The sequence below is a fragment of the Limanda limanda genome, chromosome 23 (assembly GCF_963576545.1).
Source record: "Limanda limanda chromosome 23, fLimLim1.1, whole genome shotgun sequence".
Taxonomy (NCBI): Eukaryota; Metazoa; Chordata; class Actinopteri; order Pleuronectiformes; family Pleuronectidae; genus Limanda; species Limanda limanda.
The window spans coordinates 12,107,573-12,133,177 of NC_083658.1; the positions used below are offsets into that span (position 1 = coordinate 12,107,573).

At 43.6% G+C, this 25,605-nt stretch overlaps 1 protein-coding gene across 1 annotated transcript; it reads left to right on the forward strand.

Moving 5' to 3' along the window:
* The first annotated feature begins 1,646 nt into the window (after window positions 1-1,646).
* spry2 (sprouty RTK signaling antagonist 2) lies at window positions 1,647-6,582 on the forward strand. The gene is made up of 2 exons (XM_061067108.1): window positions 1,647-2,023; window positions 4,600-6,582. The coding sequence occupies exon 2, from the start codon at window positions 4,648-4,650 to the stop codon at window positions 5,683-5,685; it is 1,038 nt and encodes a 345-aa protein (XP_060923091.1). The 5' UTR covers window positions 1,647-2,023; window positions 4,600-4,647; the 3' UTR covers window positions 5,686-6,582.
* The last annotated feature ends 19,023 nt before the right edge of the window (window positions 6,583-25,605 follow it).

The following is a 25,605-nucleotide window of genomic DNA, read 5'->3' on the forward strand; positions in this document are numbered from 1 at the left end:
CTTCTTCAGCAATGCTCTGGAAGTGGTTTCTGTTTCATCGCCGAGTGCTTTGGATCGTGACCTTAAAGATGTGTGGGTGAGCGACTTGATGTTTTCTGCTGCTTGTCCCATATGCTGTTGTGTCACGTCCCCCCCCAGCATCTTTTGTCTTTGTTTACACCTTGGGTCCTTAAATTGTGCGTGGGAGTGAAACACTCTCATGCCCGAACACGGCCTTGGGTAATACTGGTAATTATAGGTATGATTAAGAAACTTCACAGTTAGTGACATTTCAACCGATTTCAGTGATAATCTGTTTATTTAGACCTGTTTTGAATTTTCTATTGATTGTAACCTGCAGTGTTGAAGAAATTCCACGCGGGGGCGCTGTTCTACAGTTATTGACTCCAGCTTAGAGGATATGGGCTTTTTTAATTAGTGGTATCACTTCTCATAGATTGTTTGAAGCTCTAATGGCATTGAGCTTCAATTCAAAGTGAATAAAATGTTCGTTGATGCTCAGTATGATTCACACTCTGCCCTGTAGTAAAATATGCATGTGAATCTACTCATGTGACCTTTGACCCCATAATTTGTGTTGTACTTTCACTAAAACCACTCGGGTCATGTTATTTTGACCTTATTTTGTTTCATCTCCTGTCCCATCTTTGTCACTTTTTTTAGAATTGCACTTTCCCAGATCACAAATTCAATTAAACTAAATAAAATGAGTACAAGTAGACAAATTATTTTCTACATTAAATGCTCAAAACTTATATACATCTAGTTTTTTCTTGAAGTGATCAAGTTATTGCCAGATTCTCCACTTAAACTTAAAGCAACAACACTGCAAAGTGAAAATACTCGAATACAAGTTGTTTTCATTTTATTTAAAAAGTAAAATTGCTAAAAGTAAGTAAGTGTGACAGATGATGAGTTAAAGAATTATCTAAGCGAAGTTACAGTTAATTATTATTATTATATATACACACAGTAAATGTAGTGTGTTAATGTTGAGTCCCTGTCATATATCTGCAAAACAGAAATATGTTAATATGTAAGAGACATTTTACAGTTGTATTTGATCAATGTGGAGATAATACCCTCTACTTTATGTAGTATAGCTCTATTTGAAAATGTTAAAAATGTAAACTGCATTCCTCAGATAAATGTAATTGTAGTTTAAAGTATATTTCCCTTTTCACAGTGGTGAAGTATAAATCAATTTAAAATGGAGAAACTAAAGTGAAGTACAAATAACTATGTACCTTACACCTATACATTTACAATTATATTTCTACGAATGGCCTTTTTTTCTTATTCTTCTGACTCGTCTTCCATTAATTTCGAGGTAGACAATATTTCAAAAGTCTTATCAAGTGCCTCAATATTATTTGTGATTTTTCTGTTTTTTCCGATCGATCATCCGGGGATCACCTGCTGGATTGTGACTTGTGATTTGTGATTTGTAAAAACCTGATTTCAGAGATAAGACGAGGAACCCTGTGGCGGCCCAGTGTCGGCCCAGTGTCGGTGTCATTGCTGCTGGGAGTGAGCGGGTGTGACTGGCCGCTCCCCAATAGCCAATGGCGGCGCACCGGATGCGAGATATCCGCTGCAACAACAAGCTGCAGTGTTCCCCCTCCTTCTCTGCAGCTTGACGCCATTTACAGCCCAAATCCCGACCTCCTCTCCGGAAAGAGCCGAAAAAAAAACCCAACTCCCACACGAGTACAACTACTTTCAACTCTTCGGAGCCTCACGCGTAAAAACACCCCCAGTGATTTGAAACCACCGGAGCTGAACTTTGATCGTTCTCCCTCCTGCAGGAGGAAAGTTTTACGCACGGCTCCAAACTTCTCGACGCGTTTGGAACGCCTCGTGCCTCCTTGCGCACGGGATTTTACGTGCGATTTTGCGCCCGGCTGCCTGGACCCTTCTCTCCATGGAGTTTACCCGCTGAGCCGTCGATGTGAGGGAACACACCTTCCTCTCGCTTTTGGATTTATTTCACCTGCACGGGGGCTAGAGCGTCGGAAGCACGGTGAGTGTTCCCCGCTAACTTCTGTGAAAGCCTCGCCATCTCATTGTTGCGTGAAAGATCCGCTTCCATGTCCTCTGCCCGCACTTTTACGCTGCGTAAATACGTCGTGGTTTTACTCAAAAGGATTGGATGTCCTCTGAGACATCTGTAAACCTTCTTATTCGTGGCCATTGTTAAGTTTAAAGCTACCTCCGGTGAAGACAGGTGTAGTGGAAAGCCTTGTGCCTCCCACCGGGCTCAGTCTAACAACTGATTTCACTTTTTATAACACTGGCTGGCTGTCTGCTTTATTAGGAAGTAGACGGGTCCTAGGTGGCACCTGTGTTTGCTCTCGTGTGCAGTCACATTCCCTGTGGTCCTTCTCCTCCTATGTGCACCATGTACGTCTACCACGTGACTCTCACATATGCATCATCCAAAGTATTATGAACAATACAACTTGTACCTATATAACAATACTCGGAGATATGGCTGAAAATGTTAAGACAATACCAATAATTATGGAACTCAATGTCACTTAATGATTCCTACGATGTTTAAAAACTAATTTGTCATCTAAAAAAGCTATAAAAGTATATATGAAGAAAAAAGAGGACTATTTTTGGTTTAACTTAATGTTTTGTCTGGCGCCTGGCGATATGGCCCAAAATGTTATCTAAATAAATGAATGTCGTCTCAGTCTTTATCGGGGGTAAATGTTGTGGTTTTAAAGAGAGAAGATCAGACACTTCCACTACTGCCTACCTGAGCTTACACAATTACAATACAGCCAAACTTTTTTATATTGCTTTTGACGAAAATTTTATTGGGATTTCCCACCCTGATATTTTTCGATTTTGCAGCTCGTGATAAATATAAAACATGCAACTATTGTTATGGATATTGTTGAATCATCCAGTCCAATGTATTCAGACTCTTTTTACAGTCACGCTCTGAAAACTTATACCACAAACAAAACAACTCTTTGGATTTGACTCCACATTTCGGCCATAGTCGTGTCATCTTTCATCTCTTGTGTGCAACACCTTGGTTTTCCGACGATCTCCAACATGTCATTAGTTGGCTCCAGTTTACCTCCGCCGGCCCACCCACTGTGGCCAACACGGCCTGCACACAGGCCCTGTAAGGAGATGAGGGGCTGTAGCACTCTGGCCCCCTCCTCCTCTCTAATAGGTGTTACCTCGCTAGCCCTTCATCTGGTGCAGAAAAAGCTCATAAATCCTGAAGAAGTCCGGTCCATGCTCACTGGGAGCAGTGCTTCTGTCCCAAAACCCTCCTCGGGGGCATCACTCACAATTAACACAGGAGCCCCCCCCCCCCCCTTTTCAGGCTCCAGACTTCTTTTTGTTATCTTGTCACTCATCTTCTTCTCAAGAGTGTCACTATGTAAATGTGTTTAGAATGGGGAAGGTTGCCGCAGGCCATTTGTCAGGCAACAAACAAAAGCCCTTCCTGTATTGTCACTGAAAGGGGAAGAGCGGGGGAGACGTGTCCCCCCCCCCAAGAAGGCATTTGAAAGCTAATTAGCGCAAAGGAATAAGAATTAAGGCCACTGCTGACAGTTTCTTTACTTTGGTGCGACGTGTTGATGAAAACAAGGCTGTGCCATTTGAATATGTTGGATTAATGCAGAGTGACAGTGCAAAATGCTTATCCTCACGCTTTCCAAATGATGAATGAGTGAGATGATAACTGATTTTAGGGTTCCTGCAGACGAGGGGGGAGAGGTTCCCGTATAGATTCTTCAAGAAATGTAGCTTCATAATATTAACCCTGCTGTTCAACTTTCTGTGTGATGTCTGACCCTGATTCTCTCAGATTTCTGCTGGTATCTGACCACTAGTATAAAAATAATAATAATAATATTCCCTTTTATAACGATGTATTTAAGTTGCATTTCTCACAATTGAGAAGCAGGAACTAGAAGGATGTGATTATCGAGATGGCTACAGGTTGATTATTCTCTAATCCAGTTAAATAACAGTAAATGATAATAAAAAATTTCCACCACAGTTTATCAAAGTAGACGTATTCCACTTAGTAGCGCCCTAAAACCTTACAATTGAATATAGTTCAAAACAGGGTGTTTATTTGAGTGAACGAGTGGATATTTGGTTGCCAATAAACTAAAAATAAGTATTTTAGGAAAACAAAGGCCTGTTTTGAGCTCTTTGGTCCATTTGCTTTAGCTTAGATTAGGTTTCAGATAAGACGTCATGTCGTAGATTAACTGAGAGGAAAAGGGAAGTTTGCACTCAGAAATAAATTCATTGTCTGTTTTTAAACATAAAAATGCAATAGCTTTGACTGAACAAATTTGATTCCTAGTGAACGCAAACTTACTGTTGGATTTCAATGAAAGGAACTCTCAAAAGGTGATTATAAAGGCCCAGCCGCCCGTCTCTACTGCCCTCAACTCTGAAATCAAACACACCCATCTCTGTCCCCAACAATGTGATGTGTGATCATCTCTATTTCCATAGTGGTGCTCGTACAGATATCAGTTATGATTTGCATGGGATAATTTGCATTGGCTTGTAACGGACAGATATAAACTTGTCTGTGTCTTTTACCAGGACTTCAGATGTGTCCCTTGCCAGCCAGAGTGGCCCTTCAGTCCCGAGATGGATTCCAGAAGTCAAAACGGCAGCGACGGGGGAGGTGGACACCGCGGACAGTCACCGACATCAACAAGGTCTGCGGGCACGCCGCATGACGAAGGGAGACCGCAACTGTGGCCTCCACAAGCGGGCGATGGTCCGCCCGATCCCGGGCTGAACAGTAGCCAGGCATCCCTTACTCCAGCAGTGTTGCCTCTGGATCAGATTAGGATAACTGGGAGTTGTAATGAGTACACCGAAGGGCCCACGGTTGCCCAGATGTCTCCGGCCTCTCAGCAAAGACAACAGAAGACCGATCGTGGGTCGTCGCCTGTTTCAAGGACAAGCGGGCTGCAGGAGACTAATAATCTCCGCAACCTGCCTTCATTGACAGAGCATGGGAACACGCACACTACCATCTCCTACGGGGAGGACGGCGTGCTGCGCTCTTCCAGTGCAGAGGACTCCCAGAGTAACATCAGGACCAGCGTCGGGAGCGCCACTTCAGGCCAGAGGCTCATCCGCGGCCCAGCATTCGGGGACCACATCATCAGAACCCAGCCGAAACGCGAAGAGCTGAATTCAGAGGAGTTGAAACCCCTGAACGAGGAGTCCAGCGCGGTGATTGCCGTGCCGGGCAGTGCGGGCTACAAAACTCCCGGCAAACACTCCAGCAAGTGCGAGAACTGCAACCGCTGCCAGTGTCCGGAGTGCACTCGCCCGCAGGTGCTTCCCTCCTGCTGGATGTGCGGCCGGCGGTGCGTGTGCTCGGCGCAGAGCGCAGTGGAGTACGGGACGTGCATATGCTGCGTCAAGGGGCTCTTCTACCACTGCTCCAGCGACGACGAGGACACGTGCGCCGACAAGCCCTTCTCGTGCTCCCAGTCCCACTGCTGCGTGCGCTGGACCACCGTGTCGCTGCTCGCCGTGCTCTTCCCCTGTCTGCTTTGCTACCTCCCAGCCAGAGGTTGTGTTGCTGCGTGCCAGAGCTGCTATGACCGAGTCGCTCGACCCGGCTGTCGGTGCAAGAACACGAACCCCGGCCACCGCGAGGAGACGTAGACGAGTTGCTTACGTGTGTCGAAATGCAGAAGGACAAAAGGACTCCATGTTGACTGAACTGTTAGTTTTGTCCTTGAAGGTCTGTTGTGGAAAACGGTTTGCTTTCCGAATCGAGTGATGCTGTCGCGTTTGTTGTTTTCACCTGCCAGGTCTGTTCCGCAGGTGCGTTCACTCGGCTCCCAGCATTATGAGCTTCACTTGAAAGTTTAACCAAATTAAGCGCTCCGCATGTTTAAAGGTATGAAGACATATTCAACTACTGTTTTGTCCTGAAAAATAGTCCCTTCATTTGGTAGAGTCCAGATGAATAGCCTTTTTTTTAACATTTAATACAATTTGTATGCTAAGAACAGGCTCCTGCTACTAACTGTATGTAAAGTAGTAATTCCAAGGGTTTGTTCTTTAGAATACGAGTTTGACAGATGTTTTATTTTTGTACATATAATAATACTTCAACTGTGAAAAGTTTTCTGCCATACCAGAGGCACCTTGATAAATTCACATTTATATGAATCAGTTAACTTCATTCATTGTTTTTTACATTCACTGGGATGTATATCAATCAATTGTTATATATAATTTACAAAGGAAAAAATGTTATCCCTTCTACTTGTAAATTGTACAGTGACCTTTTATGAAAAAAAATATTTTCTAATTCCAACATTTGCTTAGTGTAAAGTTAAAAAAAGTATATATTTATTTGAAGGTTTATTATTTTATAATGAAAAAAATATTTATTTTGAACATTGTTAAATGTGTCACCTGTCTTGGGGGCTGTTGTGTAGTCGCTGCCGATTGGAGGGGACCTGTAGGAGTGTCAAAGCTGGATGAATAGTTCACTATGAATTAGAAGACAAAATATATTAACGTTTGAAATTAAACAACCTTGAAGTCTGATGGATTGTTTTGTTTTTCCTCTGCATTGTCTCTTTTTAATGCTTTTTGTGTTTGCGGTGAGATTTAAACATCTGTGAGACCATGTTCACCATGACCCCTCTTTAAGGCTGTTCTCACACATGCACTCCCGAAAACTTTTTTGAAAATTGCTTCCAGACCTTTTCTTGTGTTTGTCTCACTCATACAGAAAGGAGCAGGTTCACAACAACAGGAAGCTGTCCGGGTGAGGGATGGCAGGAGGCAGGATATGACGTTTAAATGTTGAATCTTAAATCTCTTTGTAAGTTGACATATTTTGTCGCTGTATTGAACCGTCATCAACAAGCACATTTTCCTGCTGTATTCTCAGTCTGACATTTTATTAGGGGGCCGGCAGGTACAGTTCTGTAAAATGTCTGGAGCATCTGACTCAGATACAGCGTTGGTCTTATCGCCCTGTGTTTAGTGCAGCCCCTCTTTAAGATACTTTTAGTTTGAAGGTGCATGTTTACAATCCAGGAAATGATTAACCCTCAAACATGGTTCTTCCACTTATTTTTCTTTTATAAATCAAATGCCCCTTGTGTATTTTTTTAACAAATATGTATTCAAGTAAGCCTTCTATTACACTCCTGTCTCCAGGTTCGTTTCATACACGTTCCTCAGAAGCCTCCAGTCACTTGGTTAACTTGCGTTTTTGCCTCTGTACTTTTTTCTTTTTCTAATCAAAGGTTTGTTCAGGAATTCCTCTGGTTTTGAATGTCCCTGAAGGCGAAACATAAGCCTGAAACATAAGCCCTGACACTTGTTGACAGCATACGGACGTGTTTGCAGCACAGTACGCATTCAGAGAGCGTGATTGACAAGGCCCAACCTGCGCCCACTTGTTTGTTATTCACCCCACAGCCCTCGACTGGCGGAGGAGGGGGTGGGGGGTGGTTGTTGCTTTTATATAATTATCAACTTTCACCTATTTTGATTTTATACAGCGGTGAGCGGACGAGATGACAACATAACGGGGCCGAATCCCATTGAGGGACAGAAAGGAGAGAGTTGATCTTGCGTTTGGTCTTTATCTTTCCAGGCGCAGGCCTCCTCTCCCTCCACATTGTCTCAGCTGTGAATTAGAAGGGAGGGGGGGGGGGGGGGGTGTTAGGAAGAGGGACCGCAAAGGGTTAAAAGCATCACTTTGAATGACAAAGACCTAACAGTTTACCCCTGTATTCAACCCGGCATGCATTCATCCTGTTTTCAATAGTCAGGGAGGGGGGTGGGGGGGCTATTTTGGCTCCCCAAAGCTCCTCTCAAGCTACCTGCTCCTACTTGGTATTCCCATAGGGAGGTGGGTTTTCTTGTCGGAGGGGGGTTGGGGAGAGCAATCGCACGGATCTGTTGATGAAAACACGTAGGAATCGGAATATGATGATTGAATGCATTTTTTCAGTTGTGCCGGTTGTATGTTCGAATCCCAGCTGTGGTTTAAGTCCCCCCCCCCCCCAAAAAAAAATCAAATATGGACCCTCACTTGGATTTTCTCTAATCATTTCAGTTCATCTGTGTCATTTCATGCTTTGAGTTAGAATCCGAGCAGGAAATATTTTTAAAAAAGAGAAACAAACCATTTTTTTTTTGCATTCAAGAAAGTTGGTGCATTTAAGGATAAAGCCGAGAAGCCCAAGAGTGCAGGAAGATTGTTTGTTGGCCCTGCCGTCCCAGTGATTTGGCAGTAGTGAGATGCAGGAGGAGGAGGGGATGTGAATTGCAAAAAAAAAGGCCCCAGAACGGCTCTCTTTGTGGGTTTTAGCCGCCGTGGCCCCTGCGCTTCATGGCGGCTGTGGGGCAGAGTGGCCTATTCACCCTGCTCACCAAGGCAGAATGCGGCACAGGAAGACAGGAAGGAAGCGGGGCTATTCTTCATGGACGCATTGTCTGTCTGTCTGACGGCCAGGCTTAAGCAATCAAACAGCTCTGTGAGACGGCGAGGGGGGGGGGGCGATGCACCGCCCTGTGAAAACTGTTACACACATAAAGATTAAGGTGGAATAAAGTCTGTTTTCAAGGCCGTCTCACGCTTCAGCTGCAACTTTAAGGAGAAAATATAAATCAGGCAAACATGCAATATAAATTCAGTAAATACAATAAAATACAATAAAGTAAAGAAATAAGATACAAAACAAGTTTCCCTTAAGTTAAGATACTGCAAGTAATATATTTAGGGCCCGAGCACTGACAGTCACTGACAGGTGAGGCCCTATTGAAATTGTAAGGATTATTCTTCTTATTATTATTATTATTCAGGCAAATGAATTGGCTTTTTGAGGGCTTTAACATGCTCAAATTCTTACTCAAATTTGCAGAAAGTTAGAAAGTGGTGAAAATGTATGTATTCTGGAGGAATTTTCAATGTGCGTCGCAAAATTGCTAAACGGTGCCCCCAAGACCCCCGGTGTTTACATTGACCGATCTTCACAAAAATCGATACACAGGTGTATTTTCTACAGTGTAATTTATATTTTCTGATAAGTTTGAGATAGTTAATTTTTGGAACAGAGCTTACTCATTTATAAGCCAACTGTACCATTATTTGAAAAGCCTACTATGTTCTGCATCTTAAACCTCTGCATGTAAAACACATTGCACATATTTCATCGCACCAAAATATGTAACATGATTAAAAATAAAACTATTATAACTTGTATTGTTTAATGATGAATTCACAAGTAGAATATCAATAAAAGCAGATCCAAATAATTGATTTAAAGAAAGAAATTCACCTTTTTTTGTTAATTTAAAAGGGACAATGCAAAATAATCAACACGACCCAGTACAACGTGTTAATGGGACAGATTAAGTCATGTAGGCCAATTTTCCATCATTTCAATATATACATATAATAAACCTATAGATTTTTTCTCATGTGTTGACAAAGAGTTTGCGTATCAGAGATTTGTTGTGCTGATGTTTTTGTTTTTTTTGGTTGTAAGTCGTCTTCCTGTTTGCATCAGGACATGCGACCGTGACGACAGCATCGACTCACACTTGTGTTACCAAACCATGAAAGATGTTTTTATGCTCCAGAGCAGCCGCTGTCTAAATGAAAAACTTTTATAGTAGGTTGATTCAAGATCCATTTCCTGTTGATTTTCCGATCAAGTGTGCAGACTGACCCCAAGTCATGCTGGTCCAAGCGTTATGTAAAAAAGTGAGTTTAACGTGGCCACACACACACACACACACACACACACACACACACACACACACACACACACACACACACACACACAAAAGGTGTTTAAGCAAAAAAATAAATAATTCAACACGCCCTTCTCTTACTAGTGAAAGGGTTTTCTTAGAAGCTGAACTTTTTCTCTCTGATTTTCCGATGTGGGCGGCTGCATCTCAAGCTCGAACCTAAGGCACCCACCCACCTGAATGTGGTTTAACTTTCCATCGAGGTCGTCCTCGGCTACTGTCACACATCCGTCGACCAAAAAACCAGAAGAAAATGAAACAAGCAAACTTTCTGCCCCATTGCCTTTTTAACCCCAAGCCCTCATCGCAGAAACTGTCCAGAATCTGTCTTTAAATTACAACTTTATCCCTCTTTTGAAGTTTCCTATCCATTTTTTTATGGACCAGGCTAGACAATGCGGTCGCCTCCAAAGAACACAGCTCTGCGTTGTGAATAACAGGGGTGCATCTGCAGCTCGGAAATCTTACGCAACACAATTCTACCTCAGTGACAGCTGAACTACTGTTAGGCCTTGAAGAGGAAGATTACAGCAGTGAGGAGAGGGCAAATAGAGGGAGAAGGAATAGAGGGGAACGACAGCGGAGTAAATTTGTCATAAAAGTTAGCGGTTGTTGCATAGATGGATGGTGTGTGTGTGTGCAGGATAAAGGGCTAAAACATGTTGAAACTTCCTAAAAATCGCACATGCACGAAAGCATGTGTGCTAATGTTCATACGTGCATGCGTCTTCTTGCACCCGGGTCCGCATTTCTGTAAGAATGGTCGCCCAGACAATGAAGCCTGACTGGAGGCCTAAGTCTAACAGCAGCACTTAACTTCAATCCACCACAGGAAGTTGGCTCATCTGCACGCACGCACACACAAACACACATACACACACACAAAGTCGGTCCGTTTCTGACAGCCAGTGGATATTTGTTGGCGACACCGTGGCTGCAAGGCTCTTTGCAGCTTAGGGGCCAATTGTTGTTCACCCAGATACGCACACACACTCAGAGCTTAGAGCTTCAGTTGTTATCCTGAAAGGCAACCCTGATCCCCCTGCTACACAGTGGGACAGACACACATAAAAAGAGGAATTAGTGCGGTCTGACAGCTCACTATACCACATCGCATTTAGTGTGTGGATGTGTGCAATGGTGGCAATTATGTGTGCGTGGGTGTGTGTGTGTGTGTTTTGGGAGGGTGCGTACACACACAAGGATGCGTGTGTGTAATCAGCAGCAGACTTTGAATTATACAGTATAGAAAGAGTTTATGTTGTGTGAGGAGAGGAGCAGACACTTTGGGTTTCTTATACCTTCAGTGTTGGCAGACAACAGATCAAAGTAGGCCGCTTACATCAGTGGAGCGATGATACACTAAGAAGTTGAAAAATGATTTACTTTTCAATGCCAAAAACCACTGAGATGTAGTAAACATGCTCTGTATTTTTCAGGCTCATTAAAGCTCTCCTGACATCTTTGTCGTTTTCTTCCACGTGTACACCACCTCTTTTTCCTGCAGGAGATTCTGCAGACTTTTTACCGGGGAGAAAGTCGGGAGGCTCTCACTTGGACATTTGGGTTCATGCCCATTTCGGAGAATATCTGGAGGTTCTCTGGAGTTAAGTGCATGTCTGAAAGCAGCTTTACTGATTTCCAAGAAAGTGAATCCCTTACATTATCATTCACCAAGAATGTTCTGTAACTAAGCAACCGACTGCAGTAGAATCCCTGTCTACACCGACATACACATACTCGTGTGATATACTTTTTCAGGTGAGTTACTATAGACAGGGATTATGACTAATGCAGCTCTAAAACGCGCATGTGGATGGAGGTCCTTTTTTAATATGGATGTAGCCTCAGTCTGTCTTGTGCTGTACATGCACAGTGGGATTATCTAAAGTTACAGAGAAAGAGTCGCAGGATGAAGACAAGATTGGGAAGAAGGAATTTTTAAACATACTGTATTAACAGCACAGATCGGTTTTGAGCTCTTCAGGACACGTTCACCAAGAAACAAACCTAGCAGGGAGCGTTGTTTTTCTAGCGTGCTACAATGAGGAATTAAAGCTATCGAAGCAGCATAAAATGGGCTCTATGAAAATATATTTGCATTTGTTTTTAATCATATTTTTTTACTGGTCAGAATATGCCAACGTCTCATTGTTCAGGAGCGGTGTCATCATGTAAAACCCTCATCGAGGCCGACGTGGAATTATTCAAATTACATCGCGAGGAAGGACGGAGTGGACAATTTGCAAGTCAAATCTATACAGGCATAACTGGTGCTGTGAAAGAAATACGACATAGCAAACACGCACGTTAAATCTAAGCCGTGTAAAAGAGGAAGATATAAAAAACCTGTTGAGCTGTTGTCCTTCCTCCTTTGGGTAAAGGTGTGTTTGTGTGTGTGCGGGTTTGGAGAGACGAATTCCACTGCGATATTACTATACGTCTGTATGTCGGCCTTTCTGTTGTAAGCTGGATATTGGTTGTGAGAGGGAGATCATGTGGAACAAAGCCGCAGAGGAGAAAGATACGATCAACCCGTGTGCAATTCAGCTCCATTAATAACAGATTTCGCATCTCGATGGCTCAAACTTTATGATGCCCTGGGTATGAAGTTAAAAGACCGTGACTGAGAGGCACTGCGCCCAAGATAGCGAACGGATGTGGGCCACTTCAAGCAGTGATGCGGCGCTCGTGGCCTTCTTGTGGTGTGGAAGAAACACATATGAGCTGACCGTGGACCACTTGACTTACAAACATGTCGTACTCATGTCGTAGATGTAATCTTGATTTGAACCTGCAGTGGCCCATGTGGTAAACGGTGAATATTGACTCGGCCACCCTTGGTTGACATTTGGTATTGCTATGGCTTGTGATCTAGCAAACGGGCCACGTGGGACTGAATTGAAATGTGCCGTCACATGTGAAACGCTGAAATACACTACAGACATACCTTTAATTTCTAAAACAGGTTTAACACTTTTTAAATATAGTAGCGACCTCCAACCATATTACAAAAATTAAAGTCACACTTCTTTGTTACAATCAGACCGGAGGTGAACTCAAACCACTTCCTTCTATGAGCTGCTTTTTGACTCATTGTTTAGAAATGTTAAACCTTAATCGTGTGAACGTTGCAAAGGAAACCTCAAACAACCTCTGCACTATTTTGGACCAACTACTGATCACTTACTGTTGTCGTCGTTTATCCGATTTTGCACAAAATTGACTGACTGTTTATTTCATACTAATGTGAACATGAGCTGTGGTTTGTTGTGCATTCAAGTCTGAGACGGGCCTCCATTCCCGGTGCTCTCTCTGCTGGAGGAAATTGATCTCTTGAGAGTCTGTCAGACAGCTATGAGAGCGCTGCGAGCCACAGGGTCTGGTTACCATTCACAGGTGCAGTATGCTGACAAGCTGACGATGACAGCCGAGCTAAGCCAAGGTGTGTGTGTGTGTGTGCGTGTGCTTCCCCAGCCTGAAGACAGAAATTTATCAATGGCTGCAGAGATTGTCCGCATACCTGAGATTCCCGCAGATTCCAAACAACCAGTGACAAGACAGGAGGGAGAGAGAGAGCTATAAAAGAGAAAGGGAGAGAGAGAGAGAGATAGAGAGAGAGAGAGAGAGAGAGAGAGAGAGAGAGAGGCTTTCTGCCAAACATATCCACTCTACAAAAAGTGCAGGTGCAATACTTCACGAGATAAAGGCTTCTCTGTTTAGAGAAACATTCTGCTTTACAGTCATCATATGCGGCACATAATTCGAGGCAGCAGGGACACGCGGCCTTTAGATGCCAATGTGAAAAACTCGACATTTGCGTTCCTCTGAAGACGTTTTTTTGCTACAGACAATATCAGCAGTCATGTTTTGATCGGGTCATAAATGCTCATGTATTTGGATACGGGCGAAACTTTGTGTCTGTAATCTGCGACCATTTAGTCTTGTGTTTGTGCACGTCTTCAGAAAGCTTGCGGATACGGACGGAGCAGACAAAACGAGGAGTACCACAGGAAGTCGTGGGGGGGCAGTGTACGTTTTTCAATCCATTCATCGGCCTCACAGACAACTGCTGTTTACGATGTGGACTTTTCTTTCTTAAGAGATACTTTATAACAAACTCCTCCACCGTTGTTTTGTGTCAGAAAGTCTTACTTTGCGCTGCCCTCTAGTGGATGCATTGCTTAACAACCATGCCAATGTAAAGCAGGCATAGAAGTAGGTGGGCACTGAAGATAATATCGTTTGCTATGGACGAAGCATAAATGATTATTAAGGTGTTCCTCTTGAAGTCCATACATAATCCTGTTGCTATTCTACTGTGACTTTACTCCATGTTGCATTTGGGTAATTATGTAGTTCTGAGGTTAAACGACTACTCGCTGCTGTGATTTCTCGAAGCCAGGTCACTTGCCATTACTGTCAGTCCCGAGAAACACAGATGGCTACCGTGAGCTGGACCCCACTTCTTTGTGTGTAATGTTGAACAAGATCAGTGCTGTGGCTGTGTGGGAGCTGCCAATGAATCAGTGTTAAAACAACATTGTACTGGGAATCATTGCTAAAAATAGTAAATTGGGCCAAACATCACTTTACTTCCAGAGTGGAACCTATTTTTTGGAGTTGATGTAAACGAGTGTTGAGTTTTAAGAACAGAACGACATCTTAAAAGGCTAACGGTACATACATTTTTGTGGTCCTCTGGAAATGTGAAGAAATATTCAATAATGTTCTTTTAAAGTCTAAATTAAAGTCCAACACATCAGGACAATGTAAAAAAGCGATGCACCGATTGTAGAACCCCGTGCACGTTCCATCTCCGACTCGCCGCAGGCCACCAGACAGAGATTGCCTCATTGCTGGGACCCCAAAGCAAGAGAAAACAAGCCGCACACTTAACATGTCATTGCACTGCAAGGCGTCTTAAGAAGCAGCGCTGCGAAAGTGGCCCCGGGCCAAGAGCAACAGAATTCCTTCAGCCTGCTTGATTAATATAGAAAACAGAGGCTCGCTTGAGCTCATTTGGTGTACAAGTGTTGCACTTTTCCTGCGAGTTTAGTCGCCTATCAAAATAACGAGGCACGTCTGCCATGATGGAAGGAATGAAGGGCTGACCATGTAAGGTTGGGGCACCGCACTTTGCTTTTTTAGCTTATTTTACAGCCTAATAATCAAAACACGGGACGGAGGGTTTTCTTCCTTGCAAACAGATCTCTCATCAAAGCCGACAATAAGAGCAACACACTTCCTCTGTTGTCTTAACTGCTCACGTTAAATCGACATCATGTCATACAGCAAAAGTCAAAATCAATGCTGAAGTCTCTGAGGGCTCTTGAACAGATCGCTATTACCATTGATTTTCCAACAGTGGATGAAGAACACACATGGGAGCGGTTGTCCTTTTAGAGGTTTTGTGAGTGTGCATGCGTGTGTGTGTGTGTGTTTGTGTACGAGTTCGCCCCAAAGAGGAAGTTCCTGTGGTGAGACGAACCCAAGCTAAACACACACAAACACACACACACACACACACACACCACTGGAAACCAACTTCCTCTGGTCACCTGTGCTCAATGACCCTGAAGAAAGAGACCTTTAGAAACCAAAACTCACTGTCTCTCTCACTCTCTCTCTCTCTCTCTCTCTCTCTCTCTCTCTCTCTCTCTCTCTCTCTCTCTCTCTCTCTCTCTCTCTCTCTCTCTCTCTCTCTCTCTCTCTCTCTCTCTCTCTCTCTCCCATATACACACTTTACTACCCAGGCTGTCGACATGGTTGTAGCCAGGCCTCGGCAGTGGGTCATATATAATTTTTACAACGTAAAGCCCTAAATAAAATCTGTTCAGAAGGTTAATATCAGAAAAAACACCACAATCTATAGACTGAAATCAAAATGGCATTAGTAAATGTAGTCAATAGCTTAATACTATTTTTGTTTGCTTTAAGTAGCTCTACAAACTGTTCAAATATAGAATTGTGTTGATATTGAGTTGAGCATCATGTTCCATATCAGTTGTTCATGTCAAACCTCTGACATGAGCCGTTTTCAGACGTGAACTCCGGAAAAGCAGGAGATTGTTTGGGGTCAGACGTGTTCACAACAACAGGAAATATTCAGGCGAGGGAGGGGTGTCAGGGTAGAGCATGTAGGAGGCAGGACATGACGTATAAATTCCCCGGCGGGAAATCAATGCACGTGTTGACGCCAGCATCAAGTGTGTTTTCTGTTAGAAACCTCATCAAAATGGCGACTGTCCTGCCATGAATTGTGATGCATTCTCGCTTGGCCATTTTACGGACACTTTACCAGTGCATGTATAAAAAAGGGCGGCTGCAGCTGAGGGGTAGAGTGGTCGTCAGCCAACCTGAAGGATGGCAGTTCAATCCCCAGTCTTCCCCATCTGCATGCCGAAGTGTCCTTGGGCAAGATGCTCAACCCCGAATTGCCCCTCGTAGAACAACAAAGTGCTGCGATAAGATGCACTGTATGAATGGGTGTGTGAATGGGTGAATGTAAAACTGTACTTTAAAGAGCTTTGAGTGGTCATCAAGACTAGAAAAGCGCTATATAAATACAAAACCATAAAACCATAATGCATGTCTGAAACAAGCTATACTTGGATGTATTGGATGAGCTCGTACACCACAAACACTACCTCTTAATTATGGATATCAGTATCAGTAACAAAACGTGAGATACAATCAATGGTTTCAATGATTTCACACTAAAAGTAGAATCACATTAGCAAATGGCAGAAAAGAATAAAAATGTAGATTTTGAGTTTTCTTTTGGGATGAAAATGTATTTAGATCTTTATTCGGCCTGAGGGATTCTTGTAGTGGGTTTCGGTGAGGAACAGTCACTACTCTTCAACGTGTTTATTACAAAGACAGCTTTAATTTAAGAATGGGTGCAATAGGATCTCAATGTATTGATCTACTTCTAGAGTTTTTATTATGGATAGAAAACCCAGAAAATATTTAAGTGACACACTGACTTGAACCAAGGATTGCGTAATCAAGCACAGCAGCAAATGCACTTGATAGGATCGCAGCTACAACCATTACGTTGGCAAAGCCTTCACATTTTTATCTGTGTGTAATGGCCTGTAGCCAAAGAATCGTTTCTCGTCCTATTCTTTTCAGTCGGATAAATACCGTCTGTAATCGTATATTCGTTGGCCTCTCTGTAATCTCCTCGCAGCGAAAGAGGAAGTTACTTATCAAGAATCTGGTCTTCCTGTGCCAAGCCAAGCTTCGTGTTACCCAATATCCTGGGAGTGTGTGTGGACGTGTGTGTTTTCCATGTGTTTCTTGGAAGGAGGTGGACTACGGCTCCTTCATGTTCAGACTCAAACAGAAACACAAACACACACCACACGCTGGCGAAGACACACTCTGGCACACATTCACTCAACTGTGCACACACACACATGCATGCAAACACACACAGGCTCACAAACTCCCTGCACAAACAAGCTGCTGATCTTTGAGGCGGCGGAGTGAGCGCGGCAAATGATCGGCGTAAAGTTTGCTGTTGCTATCGACAAAGCGGCCTCTGTTCTTCATTTTGTGCCCCCTCCCACACATTTCATGCTATGCATCCCTCTCTCGCCTCTCCGTTCACCCCCCTGTGCCTCTCTCTTTTCTGTCTCTATGTCAACCCCCTCCTCCATCCTCTCTCTCTTGCTCTCACCCCCCCCCCCCCCCGCCCCCCTCTTAATTCAGCTCACTTCTGTCCTTGCATTTCGGATGTAGGGCAGGAAAGAGGAAACAGCGCCAAGCTCTGTTTGACGGAGGGGAGAGCAGGGGTTGAGACTGCGGCAAAGGGGCTTTTTTTGAAGTGTGTGTGTGTGTGTGTGTGTGTGTGTGTGTGTGTGTGTGTGTGTGTGTGTCTGTGTGTGTGTGTGTGTGTGTGTGTGTGTGTGTGTGTCTGTGTGTGTGTGTCTGTGTTCGAGGTGTCGAGATGGGACTTCTACCCACTGAGACAAAAATAAAGAATATCTTCGGAACAGATGAGCGAGAGCTTTCCATAAACCTGCCGGGTACAACTCATACAGAGCGTTGTCAGGGTTACAAACATAACAAAGTGTTGCAGCTTAATCTTTTGCAGCCTTTCAATTCTAAAGGCATCTATACAATATGTTTATTTATTTAATTGGATGTTTACTTAAAAAAAAGCTATAATTGTTCTTCCACCATTGAAATAAAATCAATGCTTCTATTTAGATGATTACTGAGTGGAATGAGTGAGGGAGTTTAAAGACTGTAGTAGCCTGTTTCTAAATCAGGTTGTTATAGTAACCCTGCTCTGTGTTTGCACATGTAAACATTAAATCCTGGTTTCAGTAAGCGGTTTATCCCAATTTGAAGAAACCTGAATTTGGCATCAGGACAATTTTCCTGACGATTGCCAAAGGGGCTGCATGTGGGAACACAAATGTCCCAATCAGTTTCTGCGGACATTTTCCAGATCCTTTCCTGATTGTCCCCTTGTAAAATGTCCGGAAAATTCACAGCGAGCTAGTGGGTGTGTTGATGATGTTTCTATCACATCCTGTGCGTAGATCTGATTTCTGCTGCTCTAACCAGGGCCACCCCTACCCTGAAAGTTTCCTGTTGCTGGGCACGGGACTGACCCGGAAAAGCTCCGGCTGTGTTCTGCATATGTGAAGGGCATCCTGCGGGAAATGTCTGAAGCCGGCTTCTCTGTCAGGAGGGCTGACGCTTCCAGAAATGGAGGTAGAAGTAAACGTTAAACCAGGAAACTTAAAAAAGCTCTTATGGATGAAGTAGAACGTAACACAAGTTTCGGTTTTGAGTTTTATTATCCAATATGTTTGTTTGGATTGAGACTGTGCACCTGTTATTGTTATTGTGAAATTCACACTGCTGTCACCATTGTGGTCTCATTTCTGCCCTTGATGCCCGGACATAATAAGTTATTATGACAACCCAGCAGTGGTGGACTTTGCAGCAGGTTGCATCCTTGCTATCTGGAACCTGGAATGTCGGCTTTCGATGTCGGAACCAAAGAGAAAAGGAATTCTTTATACCAACGTTCAAAGATGACACACCAGAAAAATCTGTTGTTGAATATTTTGACTGAACAGTCATCTCTAAATACAGAGTGGGAAAATACGGCTATTAAATAAACAATTAAGGACACTGCTTTTGCTTTCAGTCCCTAAAACCTTAACCTCAATAGGCCTGAAATAAAATGCAGTGTCCGCCTACACCTATTACAAACAAAGGAGTGCAACACTTTAATGCTGCAGAGGATGTTAGAGGCCCTGTATTGACATGTTGGCTCAAATATTGAAGATTGATTGGTTGTATGAATATGCAGAGGAGAGGTTCGTAAAGTTGTTTGGTACCGGCCTGTAGGGGGTGTGAAGGATATCGGAACGGAGGGTGAAGTCATCTGGCTGCGTAGATCCACCGATGGATCTGGGGGCGGGGGGGGGGGGGTGATCAGGGGAGAGATTGTAGGTCAGAATGTAAAGTTGGAATTAATTAGGGCCCATCGCGGGGCAAATGAATGGCCCATTGTCATCACGGAAAGAAGGCGAGGAGGAACAATCTGGCCTTTGTGCCGCGAGTTCACCTCTCCGTCCCCCTCTGGGCGTGCACACGGACGATACTGTGAAAGCACGGCACGTAAATGGGGCAATAATTACATCATGAAAATAAGGCAGCGGAAGGCGAGCAGGTAAAAAATGGCATTATCCAAATGTGACGATTCATATTTACACCCCATACGATGTCTATTGATGAGACTTGTGAATATCAGTTGGAGTGAAACTCTTTTTGAACTGAGCAAAGGGGAGAATGGGACAGGCATGTGGCTCTTATCTCTGGAAAACCACAGCATGGGGACACTCGCTGTATTGTAGTCTCTCTCTCTCTCTCTCTCTCTCTCTCTCTCTCTCTCTCTCTCTCTCTCTCTCTCTCTCGCACTCGAGTGCAGGCCGGCCGGCTCGGTACAAACGGTGTTATATGGTGTCTGGCTGCTACTTGCCACCTCACCCCGTAGTCACAAGTTCAACACCCACCACATGCATACATGTAGAGGCTGAAGTGCGTGAAACAGTTGGAGGACTTGACTTGTCTGCCTTTCATGTTGAAATTGAACTTGAATCAACTTGAAAGGGAAAAGAGTCTTTTGATGGCTCGTAGCAGTTTTCCTGTCAATGTCAGCGGAGGGTGTTAATTCAGTTATGTTTGTCTGTGAATCCAACACTTTTTGTAGTGACATTTGTGATCCACAGGGGATTTAACCCCACTTGATAGGTCACACCGATTTTCAAAGTCCCCAGATGATGAATCATTATCCAAAATTCATGACCATACTGCAAATCACAATCCCATATCCCATCCACTAAATTCAGATGTTGTACAGGGTAAACGTTAGACATGTAAGCCTTGCCACCTTTTCATTGTTGCCATACTAGGGTTAGCATTTAGTGTAGCCTCATTGCTCCTGATAGGGCTTTACACTTCCTGTAGTTCAAGAGGAGACACTGACCTTAGCCATATCATCGAGACAAATTTACGAAACTCTCCCTCAGAGTCTTATTGACTCCAGTCTATCTCCGCAGGGGAATCGTAGAGCATTTGCCAGTTAGTTTTGGTTTTATTATTTTCTACTAATGGGAATCTGGGCATCAGAGAATGACAACTTCCCCTGCCCATTGACATCTTCATGAATGGAAAATTGGGCCCTGGAAATGGAGCCGGAGAGGGTTTACGCGGACTCTCCACCCTGCATAATTGCAGCCTCGAAGCTGGCCATAATTAATCTTTGAGAAAACCTGTCAAATTATTAATAGGGCCCTTAAGTAATGGCCCTGAAAGGAGGCCACTGTTCAGAGATGAAGGCGAGGGAGCGAGAGTTTTCGGAGGGTTGCTGTTTACTGTGAAAATATGAAGAGGTCGCTCTGCAGGAGTTCCTCAACTCTACGTGTCACGGCTCTCCACACATGAAGGAGTTAAAGGGAATGCAGGTCTCTCTGGAAACCAGAGAGCTCAGACTCGAAGCTTTAAATGTCATCAGATAGAAAGTGAGCTACTCTGCATAAACTTGATGGAGAACAGGGTATTGCCATTGCACCAATAAGTCTATGGGCATTCTAATAGCAATTCTTTAGGTTTTGAAGCACATAGGTTAAACTCTTCACCCGCGCTGCCTCTCACTCTGCTCCCTTGCTGCTGGTGTCACAACAACCATTGTTTTTTACCCATCAGCCACTTCACACCATGTCGGCTACTGACACTAAAGAGAGTCAGGTTTTCTAGTGTTTGCTCATAAAGCAAAGTATTGGAGTGAATAATTGATTGATGAAATGGTATTGATAGATGCTGTGGGGAGCTTGAGTGTCCAATAGCTGTTGAAACATTTCACAAAATAACAAAAATGTCAGCCTTATGGCAGTATACGTGGAAAAGCCAGGGATCCATCCTCTGGGGATGATGGAAGCCGGTACCAAATTTCGTGATCTATTTCTATGCAGTAGTTTTATCGCCATGTCACTGAAAAGTAATAATGTCAGTAAGCTTCATCCTCTGGGGACCATGAATATCTGTACATGGCAGCACATACTGTAGTTTTAAAGACATTTCATATTTTAAAAACATGTCAACCTCATTGAGGTGCGAGACCAACGTCAGTAGGATTCCTCCTCTGGGTAAGATGAAGCAATCCATCAAATAGAAGGGAGAGTCAAGCTTTGTTTATCTTTCAATCACCTTTCTTCCTCATTGATTTCACATCTTGTCGTTGTGATTTGAAGCATCGACGGGTTTGGAGTCCACATCGACATTCTTTTTAGTTTTTAATATGGAAAACATTCACTCAGCCGGGGCCGCGTCTCTGTTTGTGTAATTCACTGAGTCATTGTCAATATAATTGAACAACTCAAACCTCCCTCTGCTACAGTTAGCTGATAATGTACTCTGTAGTCAATTACATGCCTGAGTGCAGCTGGCTACTTATATTTTCATAAAGAGACTAAACAGAGGCACACATTTGAATGAGGGGAAACTGACTGGATGTGGAGAATCAGAAATGAGATGAGATATTATGTGAGGCTGAAGGTCACAGGGTCAATAGTTCAGGTTTGTGAAGGGAGGAAAGGGACAAGTTTCACGTGCTGTACTTGTTGTCTCTTCTTTGTCTTTTCAGTCATTCTAGCCCTAAGAGATAATGAGAAATACTCGTCTTAGCTCGTTTTATGTCTTAAACACACCCTCGGCCCTTTTTGGAACAAGACTCATTTATGTGTGTTAGAATAAAACCTTGCATTTCCCTTTTACTAAATACCCACTGTTGACTGCCGCCCAACGCCTCAATGTATAAATATCTTTATCCTCTCGGAGGCCGTGTCCTGTTTGTCTCGTGTGACTTCCGCTGATGAATGAGTCACTGGTGTATTATTCCTCAGCTGGCGAACCAGGTGACATCCCCAGTAGAATATCAATATTTGCTGACACTGCACCAATGTGTTCACGTGTATGTTTTTAAGTGCTGTTGCTAAACAAAGCTTATATCAAAAGAAGACAAGTTAGATATTGCTTTCTCAGTCTGGTCTTAAAGCTGTCTTTGAATAATAAGGTGTAACACTCGGTGACAAAAACTGGTCGGGTGCAGGATGATGCTGCTACTGAGTGAATTAAGTCCTTTTTTTTACATTGGAGCATTGAAATCTTTTTAAACACAAATTGAAATGAAGAATTTGAATTGAGAATGTATAGTTAACACAAGGCACGTTAACATTTTTACTTTTTAAAGATAGGATTCAGTTCCTTTTTAGTTCTTTTTCAGTCTTTGGGTACCAAGACCTTGTTTTGCAGCACAGGGCCATGTATGTAAAGTTTTGACATTATCTCAAAAGAAGTGAATTTGTACCAAGGCAGAAAACCCACCCACAAAGAATCACCCCACACATTCATGACATAATATCTAATTATAGACTTTCTTCTCATCCCATTGCCAAATTCCTTTTTCTTTTAGATACCTAACCTTTAGTCTACTTTGGTGGTTGGGGGTGCAACCTCTCCAGGTTTCACATTTGTGGGAAATGCCCTAAAAAAATGTGTGTGTGTTTATTTGAGGGAGGTGTGTTGTGTGTATGTGCCGTCTTGTCACAGTTGCTTGCTTGACAATCGACAACAGACAGGTATTTGTCCAGGAAGCCTCTCCAAACCCATCCTTCCTGTACGTGCGAAAGACACCCCAAGGCCGCGTTTGTAGTGAGTCCCGAGCGAAGCAGGCGTGTGTGTGCATGCGAACGCCAAAAGCCGAACACACAGTAATTCTGTTCGTCCTCAAAACTGTGTTTTATGCCCACTTGAAAGAGTCGCTGCCTTGTGCCAAAGAGATTTCACATTTCCTCACCTCTAGTGCCATGGGGTTAAAAACACCTCGCTGCTGTGCGTGGGCTGATGTTTCAGTAGCTGCCGCTTCTACTCAAATAATCATCGTAAATAATGTTAAAAGGTGTAAAAGTTCATTCTTGTGCCTGCTTGCAGTAAAGTGACAGAAAAACACCCACGTCTCCCTTACTTTTGCAGGTTATATGGTGACAACATCTATATGCATTGCTTTGCGGTTGTGTAATGTAACGTTTTCTTTTCAAGGCATGATGGGTAAGCAGTTTTTTTCTTGTAGATCACATTAGTACAATAGTTAATATATGAGAATCAGTGGAGCCACAAAGAGGTGGGACAATCCACACCAGCTTTTTAACTGCTAACTTATTTTTAGCTGTATGAAAATAAGAGTACTATTAATCTGCTTTCTCCTTCCAACATTTTTATTTGACACCTTTTCATTATGGTGAATAATTCAGATTATCAATGTTTAAATTACAATTTCTCAAACCAAACCATTTGTAAAGGAGTCAGATCCTGCATCTTATGTTTATTTATCTGATGCATGATCCGTTCGCAGCCGTGAGACCACAAACATCTTCTCTCCATGACGTCATTGCACACACCCACCGGCTAGAATCCAAAATGTAACACCACAAACTTGGTGTTTTAGCCTTTCGGTTTGTGCACAGTTACACAAACAAGATATAATGAACAGTGATTGAAATGTAGATGTGCTACGGCTCATTTGTGCTGCCTTTACCTACAGAGAGTAGATAGATCCGTCTCAAATGATGTAACCGTCACTGCCCACATCATCCCATGCATCCTTTATGTTGCATGGATGTTAAGCAATGCATCGTAGAGAGGGCAGTGGATGAAGTTATTGGAGTTAAGGCTCCATTATGCTACTCCGTAATCCGTTACGGACGGACGAACGGACAGATCGGACGGACACGTTTTCATTTTTACTTCTCCGTGTTGAAAACAATTCACCGCCAGAACAGTAGGTGGCGCAACAGAAGACAAGCTTGGAGAAGCCTACCTCACGAGTAATCAGAAGAAGTCCACTCTGTTTATTTACTTACTCCCCACTTGCACACAGTGTAGGCTGCGATGGCAACTAAATAAAATAAAGTGACACCCAGAAGGTCAAAATGCTGATGTAATCGTTTCTTAGCGCAGCGGTTCCCAGGTCTTGTTTTCGAACTGTGTTGCTAATTCCACAGCTTGAAGCTCCGTGTAGCTTGAAGCTAGACAGAGCTAGCTAGCTCCCCTCCCAGCTAGCTTCAACTCAAGCTTCCACACACAGTCAGCAGGGACTCCTGACACTAATTACTACCCAGTGTTTGCTTCTAACCTGGCGGTATTGTAGAAACAGTGCTATGATAGAAGTGGAATTAAAGTCGTGACGGCGGGTTTTTGCACTGTTACCACCGTAGTTAGCATGGTGGCTAGCCCGCTAGCCTAGCCCGCTAGCGCCGTTTTGAAAGCTCGTTATAACCGTATGTGACCGTGCACACATGCCGTCAGTACTCTAACGAGCCACCGTTAGCCGGACAACTCCGCTGGCTTAACACACACGTCACATTAATCGTAGAATCATAGTTGTGTTTGTGTTTATTGTGAAGCAGAAGGTTTGAGGTCCGGAAATGTGAAATCTGGAAATGACGTCGTAGGGAAATGATGTCGTTAGCGGACCAATCACAGCCAAGGGCTGTCCGTGGGGTCTCCGAAATATACACAGACAGTTAGAAAAATCAGAGGTGCACGAAAAGCTCTCCGAGGCGCTCGGAGAGGGCGTTCCACGGCGGATAGGGCGGTCTTATCTGTCCGTTTTTTCTTAAACGGAGAAGTATAAAGGAGCCTTTAGTGATAATGAGAGAAGTTACGTCTGCCTTTTCTTACAAAGCCATAAAGTTCGGCCATTGTCGCTAACCCTTGAAATCTGAACATGAGGGTTGCTGTTTCCCATTACTTCCAGTCCTTATGCTAATCCGAACATGCTGGTAAAGCTAGCTCTATTGTGATTTAACCCTCAACAAGACAGCTAAATGATGTAGCTAATTAGTGCACATGTATATGAAATGTTTAAAAGTACTGTTCAGTATGTTGGCTTGTTTGTCTAAGTCTAGCTGTCCCTCGAGGCACCCACGCACTTTACAGCACGGCAACGTAGATACGCACTTCACCTGGTTTTGCACACACACATAGGCACAGGCAAACACACGCTTGACAGTAGCCAGGCAGCCGAGGCCCTCAGATATGCCGCTGACAGAGATCGTCAGCGCAGCTCTCCAGCCGCCTTTTTCCCTCTCTGCGTGGGACAGACTTTCCTCCGGGACCAGGCCGCGATGAGGCCCCACCTGGTCAAAACTGGGGTGAGAGGCTTTTGCGGGCAACAAAGGATGAGGAGAACGGGTTCAG